Below are 9,206 nucleotides of genomic sequence, written 5' to 3' on the forward strand. Positions count from 1 at the left end.
TATATATTTTATACTTGCATGCATGCATGCATGCATACTCTTTGCATAAATGCATTCATGCATGCATGCATACAGAAGAGATAAGATGCATGCATGAGCGCAAGTATCTGTTGACCAAACAGAGTCTGCTTAGACGCACAGATTGCAAGCAGCAGCAGCAGCAACAGCAACAGCAACCGCAGCAAATGCAGCAGCAGCAACAATAACAGCAGCAGCAGCAGCAGCAGCAGACTAACGTGTTGATCTGCTAGCATAGCTAGGAAGAGGAGATTTTGCTGCAGCCGCTCGAAGTAGCAGAGGGCCTCTCCGCAGCGTCCAACCTGCATAAGGAAGCAGCAAAGACAGCAGCAGCAGCAGCAGCATCAGCATCTGTTGCAGCAACAGCAGCAACAGCAGCAACAGCAACAGCAGCAGCAGCAGCAGCAGGATTGTGCATGCAGCATACCTTTAGATTCTCATGAACAGCAAACAGCATTTGCTCATTCTCTCTTAGTTTGCTTTCTATGAGTCTCCCTACAGCAGCAACAGAGACGCATAATGCTGCTGTCTCTGCCTGCTGCTGCTGCTGCGCTGCTGCTGCTGCTGCTGCTGCTGCTGCTCCTCCTCCTCCTCCTCCTTGCTGCTGCACTCCTGCTGCAGCATACGGTGGAGGTATGTACGCGTATGGAGGCTCAGTCTGCAGCTCAGGAGGATCCCGCCCTTGCCAACACATAGATGCCGGCTGCTGCAGTTGCGGCTGCTGCTGCTGCTGCTGCTGCGGTAGGTGGATACTGCTGGCTTGTGCTGCAGGGAGGGGCTGCGAAGCCGGCTGCTGCTGCATCAAGGCGGGTTGCATGCTCATAGCAGCAGAAGAAAGGGGTGCTGCTGCTGGCGCTGCTGCAGCAGACCCTTGAGTTGCTGCTTTGTCTGCTGCTGCAGGTAGCTTTGGCGACGACGCATCACCTGCAGCTGCAGCAGGAGACGCAGCAGCAGCAGGGTCAGCAGCAGCAGCAGGTGCTGCCCCTGCTCCCGTAGGAGTAGCTGCATTGGCTACCGCAATGCCCGCTGCATTCCCAGTTTGCTGCTGTTGCTGCTGTTGCAGCTGCTGCGGCTGATCTTGCTGCTGCTGCTGCTGCTGCTGCTGCTGGTCCTTCCCTGCTGCCTCCTCCTCACCAGCCCCGCTGACAAGAGCGTTAAAAAACGCGTCGATGTCTTCAAGGGTAGTCATCACTAAGGATAGTCTGCTGCTGCTGCAGTTGCTGCTGCTGCTGCTGCTGCTGTTGCAGCTGCTGCTACTGCATGTGCTGGTCCTAAATCAGCAGTAAGGGATGCTGCTGGTGCTGCGCTTAGTCGTCACAGTGGCTGTTTCTGCTGCAGCTTCTTTTAGTTGTGCTGTTGCTGTTGCTCTTATTTGTGTTGCTGCTGTTGCTGCTACTTGCGTTGCTGCGGCGGCTGTTGTTGCTGCTGCCTTTGCTGCTTGCGCCACCGTAGGCCTGTTGATGCGGTATCCGAGGCTCCCAATGTTACCCCTGCTGCAACTGCACCTGCTGCATGCACTGAATATATTGCTGCTGCCGTTTTTGGCGCTGCTCCTGCTGCTAATTGTGCTGCTGCTGCTACTACCCGTGAGGTCCTCGTCGTACAGCAGCTTGCGTTGCTGTTGCTGTTGCCGCAGCTGCTTCTTCCAGCTGGTGCTTCGCTGCCTTGGCACTGAACAGAAAAGAGAAGGATGCTGCAGCTGCTGCGTGGCTGCTTTGCCGCTGCTGCTGCTGCAGCTGCTGCTTGTTAGACGTGTTCCTGCAGCAGCACCGCCAGCAGAGAGTACATCCTGCTGAGGCGACGAGTTACGATGTCTAGTGTGAACTGTTAAATGGCTATGGTTTTATTCTCAATTATTTATTGTTCCTCTTTATCTAGGGTTTAGGGTCTAGGGTCTAGGGTCTAGGGTTTGCCGGTTGCGGCAGCGAATCGGGGCTGGGGCCCCTATCAGGGGTAGAGGGAGCGTTTTCCCCTGTTTTTTCGCTGTTTTTATGAAGGGAGTATTTAAATATGTTTATTTGAGTGTATTTTAATTGTTGTGTCAACACAAAAAGGAAAGAAGGAGGCAGCAACGCAGTCTTAACAGCAGGTGACTGCAACCCCACCCAGCAACAACCCTCGAAGCCTAGGGAGCAGCTGCAGCAACAGCAGCAGCAGCAGCAGCTTTTTCCTTCTTAAAATATTCTTCTTATCTCATTGCTGCTTCCCAAAGCAGCAGCAGCAGCACCAAAACCCTCTAGACCCAAAGAGGTGACCCCACACTGGGTCCTGGGTTTCTGCTGCTGAACACATCACACCCTTCAAGACAGCAGGAGCAGCAGCAGCAACAGCAGCAGCAACAGCAGCAGCAAGAATCTTCCTTGGCGAGTTTTCACTTGATTTAGTTCCTTTGGCCAGCGGTGCCTCAAGACAGTCAAGGTGGCCTGGGGGTTCCTTCTGCAGCAGCAGCAACTGCAGCAGCAACTGCAGCATATGCAGCAACTGCAAGAGCATAATCTACAGGAGCAACTGCAGCAGCAACAGCAGCAGCAGCAGTTGTGATGCCGCCTGTGCCGTACAGCTGGTTTGGGGAACCTCCCCGTAAACAAACAGATGATGTACAGACAAGCTGCTTCTGCCTCTCCTTACCAAATGATCCTCCCCCTCTCTTGACAGGTGCAGGAATCTTGCATGCGCCTAGAGAGGGTCGTCATAGGCAGCCGAAGCAGCAGCAGCAGCAGCAGCAGCAACAGCAGCAGCAGCGTCTCATTAGCGAGCTGCTGGAGGAAGCTCTGGAGGAGTACAGCGAAGATGAAGATGATGCAGAGGCAAGCAGCAGCAGCTTCAGCAGCACCTTCAGCAGCAGCAGCAGCAGCAGCCCGGCGCCACTACCTGTGGTCGTGCCTACTGTATTCGGTAGATACCCTTACGATGGTGCTGCTGCTTCTGCTGCTGAGGTCCCCTCTATTCTGTTGCGCTGCAAGCGCGCAGAGGAGCAGCAGGAAACTTTGCTGCGGGCAGCAGCAGCAGCAGTATCCGCAGCAATGCGCGAGCAGCTGCAGAGTATCTGTCGGATCGTGCGGACCCACGCAATTGTAGCGGCTTTCGAGATGCAGCAGCCTCTTGCTGCTGCTGCTGTTGCCAGCAGCAGCAGCAGCAGCAGCAGAGGCATTAGGAAGGGGATAGGGGGCCTTTGCGAGTTCCTTCCTGTTGTTATTATGCATGTGGGGGCAGACGTTGAAGATCATAGATTGGCAGTGCGGATGCTGCAGCTGCAGCTGCAGCAGCAATCCATGTGCTGCTGCGGTGCCAGGCGCAACAGCCGCAGCAGCCGCAGCAGCAGCACCAACAGTAACGAGGAGGACCTCTTCTTGAGGCAAGTTGTACTGAGGGCTAGTTGCTGCACCAATGCACAGAATGCATTACGTGCGGTGTATACACAGCTCAAGTCGAGCAGCTGCTGCACCACTTGCATCGGCAGAGGCAGCAGCAGTAGCAGCAGCAGCAGCAGCAGCAGCAGCAGCACGGCTGCGATGGAAGCTGGAAAGGATGCAGCAGGAGTTACCGAGGAGGTTGCTGCTGACGCTGCTGCTTCTGCAGCATGGGGGGAGCTCGAGCACATGTGGATGCAGCAGCAGCAGCTGTTGCTGCTGCGATGTCTTGAGGGAGCAGCAGGAGAAGACAGCAACAGCAGCAGCAGCGGATCTACTTCGTTCCCCACCCGACCTGCAGCAGCAGCAGATGATGATGATGGAGGATACTGGGGGCCTGATCAGAGCAGCAGCTTAGGGCAGCTGTGGAGGAAGCTGCTGCAGCAGCACAACAGAGGCTTTTGCTGCAGATGGAGACGCAAGGGGGAGGGATCCGCAGTGCTTACACGTTCCCAGAGGGCTGCAGGAGCAGGCAGCAGCAGCAGCAACGAGAGCTCCTCTGGTGAGAGTGGAGACGAAGGAAAGCCTAGCCCACCAGAGAGATCCAGCAGCAGGAGCAGCAACAGCAGCAGCAGCAGCAGCAGCATAAGCTTCAATGCGTTGGTTATTGTACTGGAGGAGCTGGAGGCATTTGCCCCGCGGGTTCTGTCGCAGCTGCTGCTGCTGCTGTCGCTGCTGCGGTCGCAGCAAGGAATCCCTGTGGTGGTGTTAGCATCTGCTGCAGCATCTGCTGTTGCAGTGCAGCAGCAGCTGGATCCGGAGACCTTGCGGCTGCTGCAACTGGATGCAGCAGTGCTGCTTAGGCCTTCTGCTGTACATGATGCGCTGCTGCAGCTGCTGCTGTGCTGCCCCGCAAGCAGCCTCTTCGTGCTGCCTGCAGCAGCAATAGAAGAACTGCAACAGCTGCTGCAGGAGCAGGGGGCATCCGTGCTGCAGGTGCTGCGCATATCAAGGATGCTGCTGTATAAGTTCTTTGCGGATCATCCATTCTCCTACCTTGCCCTAGATGCACGCGCTGTGTCTGCTGCCAGCAGCAGCAGCAGCAACGGCAGCGAAGGCAATGGTGGAGGTGCTGCTGGCGCAGGAGATGCAGCAACTGCAACTGCTACTGCTGCAGGTGCTGCTGAGTCTAGAGGCCAGGCAGACCTTGAGGTTATTGAGAGGAGGCTGGCGCTACTTGCTGCTGCTGTACTGACACCGCAACAGGAGGAGGTGCTGCTGCAGCAGACGGCCAAGTTCCGGGTGTTGCATGCGGAGCTACGGGCAGCAGCTGCAGCAAAGCTCGAGTCTCCTTGCTGCAAGGCATGGAAAGCGCAACATCAGCAACAACAACAACAACAGCAACAGCAACAGCAACAGCAACAACAGCAGCAACAGGAGGGCTGTAACAAGACCCCAACATGTGCACCCATGAGAAGGGCTCTCTCTCTGCTGCAGCACTGGTGGGACTGTTCGGGTGTATCTGCAGCAGCAGACGAGCAGCAGCCGCTAAGCCGAAGGCGTGAGTCACTGCAGCAGGAGGTGCTGCCTGCTGCTGCTGTGCAGGTATTGGAGCGCCGCATTGCAGCAAGCTTAGGCATGCGGCTGCTGGTGGTGCTGCAGCAGCACGTGCTGCTGCAGCGGCAGGCATTTGCTCTTAGTGCCTCCGAGTCTGCTGCTGCTTTGTGCAGCCAAGACAGCAGCAGCAGCAGTCTTCGTGCTGTTGAGATGCTGCTGCAAATCTTAGGAGGCGCCAGTAGAAGCCCTGGCTACCACGACTATCTGCTGCAGGGGAAACCGCTTCCTTCTGCCGCTGCTGCAGCACAAATTGCCAACCCCAGTACGTCTTGCAGCAGCAGACACACAGGCCTCTTGCCACACAGTGTTCCCTTAGGTCGTGCTGTTTAGATGTTGCACACCATCAGTTACCTCCAGCCATGCTGCTGTGCTGCTGCTGTGTTGCTGCTGCTGCTGCTGTTGTTCTGCTGCAGTCTGTGAGGAGATGCGGCGAATTGCGGGGGCGTGCTGCAGTGTAGGGACGTTGGTTACCACTCTGGTAGCAGAAGCTCTTAGTGCTGCAGCAACGACGCGGCGTGTTGCTGCAGTGCCACAGGCGCTGCTACTCGCGCTGCAGCAGTTCAGCCGCCAAACGGAGAGGGAGTGGGCACTGCTGCTGCAACTCGAGGCGCGCATGCAGAAGCAGCAGCAGAAACAGCAGCAGCAGAACCAGAAACAGAAGCAGCAAGAAAAGAGAGCAACGGAGATCGGGAAGGCTGCGGAGCTCCTCAAGGCCATGAACCAACTCATTGAGCGGCTGCAGCAAACGTGCCAGCAGCAACAACAGCAACAACAACGGATACAGCAGCAACGGATACAGCAGCAGGCTCTTCCCGGGTTTGTTTCTGGGCTTGCAAGACGCGCGAGTGCAGCGCCTTTGTCCGTATCTGGGGGGTTTGGCAGCAGCAGCAGCAGCAGCACTGACAGCGTCTTCTGCAACCAATTTCAACGCTGGGCAAGGGAGTGTTTGCTGCACTGCTTGCTGCCTTTGCTGCAGTGGCATCCATTGGGCTGTGAGTTGGGTGTATGGTCATTGTCTGTTGCTGCAGCAGAACAGCCGCAATACTTTGCTGCTGCCTTAGCAGCACCAAGGGCCCCCACACATCGCGCAGAAGCAGCAGCAGCAGACACCCTAGCGCGGCTGCTGCCACTGCGGCCTGTCGAGGTGCTGCGGGAGCTGGCTTGCCTCAGAGGCAGCGCACTGGAGTACCACCACCAAATAGCAGCTGCAGCAAAGGGAGGAACAGATCCTGCTGCTGCACCTATCCCTGATGACACCAGCCTTATCTACCGGCGTATTGCCTTTGGTAGCCGCCGCATTCCTTTATGGTCTCTGTTTTGCCAGTTTTGTGCTGATGTAATTGAGGTGTATACGCAGCAGCAGCTGGCTTCCCGCCACCAGCAGCAGAAGCAGCAGAAGCAGCAGAAGGAAACAGCAGAAAGGGAGGCTCTGCTTACACTGCAGCGGGAAGCTGAATCATCCCTCCCCAGAGGCAGCAGCCAGAATCCGTCGCTGCTGCAGCACCTCTTCCTGCGGTTTGGTGTAGCTGTCAGTACACTCGGGCACTTAGGCCTTGTCAGGGTGCCGGGGTGTGGTATATCCACGGAGGAGTTGTTGCTGCGTACTGCAGCAGCAGCAGATACAGCAGGGAATGAGTTTGAGTTGGAGGAGGGGCAGCAGGGAGACGTGCAGAAGGAATCAGATGGTGAAGACGTCACACAACAACAGCAGCAGAAGCAGCAGCAGGACCAACAGCAGCACAGTGCCGTCGCCGCTGCATCTGCTGAGGCGCTGCAGCTGCAGCAGCAGCTGCAAGGGCTCTCCTTAACGCGCTGCTTCTTTGGCAGTGTCTACCTCCCTGACCAGTATGAACAGGAGAGTTCATACAATCCAAAGCCGGACACCCAAGCTGACCAGCAGCAGCAGCAGCAGCAACAGCAGCAGCTGCAACACCAGCAACAACGAAAGAAGGGGGGACGGCCGCGGAAGCAGCAGAGATCGTAGCGACTGTCCAGTCTGTGTATCCGCAATTGCAGAGTATGCAATTATCTTCTAATTTTTCTTTGGCTTCAATGCCTGGCCTCTTTGTTTGCCTTTATACTGTCTATACACCTGAATATCTAAATCTGCTGCTCTACCAGCTGCAGCAGGGGGGTGTCTGTACACTACAGCCCTAAAGACACAACAGACAAGGCCATCTGTCTATTTGGTAATCAGCTGCACATATTACAGGGGAAGACCCCGAGACAAGCTGCATGCGCTGCCTGCTTGCCGCAAGCTGCTGCTGCTGGGAGTGGCAAGGGCAGCAAGATAGCCCTAGAGAGTCTTCTGTGCGGGCATGCGTCTATTCTAACTTGGTTAGGAAGGGATAACGCCGAAGAAGCAACACTTAATGCCTCCTTTGGGTCATTAGGAGAGTTTCATGCTTTTGCCAAGGCAGCATGTGCATGCAAACTTAGGCAGTATAGGCACTTGTGCGTCAATCAGGCAATGTAGTGCTTCTCTACACATTCTCCGTGCAAGACAGATGTTGTGCAGCTCCCTACGCCTATATCTTCATGCGAATACAGCAGGAGTGCTACCCTCCTTTACACTGCTTAACTACTCAGCGCACAAGTTTAACGTATACACGAGGCAACTAATAACCCAGTCATCACGTCAGGTGTACACACTCCCTGTTCTGAGCTATTACTCTAATTACAGTGATTCCCTCGGTCTTGTATTCATACTGGCCTATGCTCTGTTCTTCTAGTGGGCTCCCTGTTTACACTCGATGCAATTTGCTTCTTAATAAACTTCCCCTTCAGTCTTCTGCGTAAGAGGTATAATGTCTTGCATTTGCTGTATCTAATCCTTCTAGTGTAGAATTGCCAAGGCTGGGGGGTAGGGAGAGTAAGGAACACACACCTCACAACCCCTACTTCTTTCTTCCACCCCCCAAAACAGGTTGAAGGAAGAATTTCTTTATGTTTAAATCATGTTATATACGAGATTATTTGTCTCTTGTTAAATTATTGCTTGCATCGGGGAGAGTCGCAACAGCTAGACAGAGCCTCACTGACGGACACACTCACCTGCCTGCTGCGCTGCTGCGGGACCCTCTGTCCAATACTTTTCAACGAGTATAAAAGCAAATTAGAAGTAAATTGAAGATATAAACACAAAGCATCAAATAACACCGGATGCTAGACACGGAAGCCGAGCTAAACCCATTGAATGGCCTAGACCACTGGATGCCCGGTGCTGCGACACCAGCCACCCCCCACCGACCAACGTGGCAAAATGCAGCAGAATGAGGAGACGCGTATTTAATTTATTTTAAAAAAAACAATAAAGTAAAGAGAGTCAGAAAAGGCTATATGTGGGGCATGCGCTGCTTGGTGGAGGCCCGCACCATCACGATATAGCCATTAATCAGAACTGTGAGGTAGCGTGTTTCCCCCTTGGCATTTGTGGTTTGTGCAGTTAACGGGTTTTATTGCCTTCTTTTTCCCCGTTGTATTCCTATGCTGTGTTCAACTGTTTAAGAAGAACCAGCTCCACTGTCCGTACACCCCTTCTGCTCATGCGCAGCGACCTACCATCCCGCCCTTCGATGCTACACGTAAGCCGCTCTGCGACCGCACGATCAACAGCAGCTGCTCCAGCTTTCTTTTTTCAGTTTTTCATGAATACAAATCATTGTTGGTTCAGCAGCAATCAGGGACTTTCGGCAGCCTCGCAGCTGGCCACAAGAAGCCCTCACCAGTCCACAGGCGTTGCCCGGTGACCCTGCCCAGCGGCGGGTTGGCGCCATGGGAGGCAAAAGCAGCACACGTGAGGCTTCAACTACACTATTAACGGTGAAAGGAATGGCTGGTCGTCAGGTGCTTGCAGATAAGTTGGCTGGATGTGGGGCTTTACGTTGAGGTCCTTGTACGATTTGGGAGAGGGAGCGACAGGCAACGGCCATGCATTCTTTGCTCATTTGGCCCTGCTTACAGTGATTTCATGCATGCCTGCGTGCGTCTGCTTCTGTAGCGTGTGACGCTGGAGGATACGCACACTGCGAAAGGGTTGAGCACGCGGAGTCATGTCAATCGGGGGACGGGTTCTGGTGTACCTGCCAGAAGGGTTTTAGCCCGCAGGGGACGAACCAAAGCTCCACGTGTGTGGGTAGGTGTTGGGTGTTGGAAATAGTAACTGCTCTAGGATGCAGCATTTGTCAGCTAGACACGAGCGCCCCCCCCCCCCCCCCCCCC

General features: G+C 54.9%; 2 protein-coding genes across 2 annotated transcripts; one reads left to right on the forward strand and one right to left on the reverse strand.

The window, feature by feature from the left end:
- Window positions 1-236: 236 nt before the first annotated feature.
- On the reverse strand, window positions 237-1,207 carry EMWEY_00050210 (hypothetical protein, conserved; the record flags this gene model as incomplete). The annotated part of the gene is made up of 2 exons (XM_013477390.1): window positions 237-320; window positions 446-1,207. Coding segments are annotated over 2 exons (846 nt in total), but the record flags the coding sequence as incomplete, so codon positions are not given.
- A 1,351-nt stretch (window positions 1,208-2,558) lies between these two features.
- On the forward strand, window positions 2,559-6,969 carry EMWEY_00050220 (hypothetical protein, conserved; the record flags this gene model as incomplete). Its single annotated transcript, XM_013477391.1, has 2 exons — window positions 2,559-5,247; window positions 5,399-6,969. The coding sequence occupies 2 exons, from the start codon at window positions 2,559-2,561 to the stop codon at window positions 6,967-6,969; spliced, it is 4,260 nt and encodes a 1,419-aa protein (XP_013332845.1).
- Between the last annotated feature and the right edge of the window lie 2,237 nt (window positions 6,970-9,206).

The sequence above is a fragment of the Eimeria maxima genome, genomic scaffold (assembly GCF_000499605.1).
Source record: "Eimeria maxima Weybridge genomic scaffold, Emw_scaff1224, whole genome shotgun sequence".
Taxonomy (NCBI): Eukaryota; Apicomplexa; class Conoidasida; order Eucoccidiorida; family Eimeriidae; genus Eimeria; species Eimeria maxima.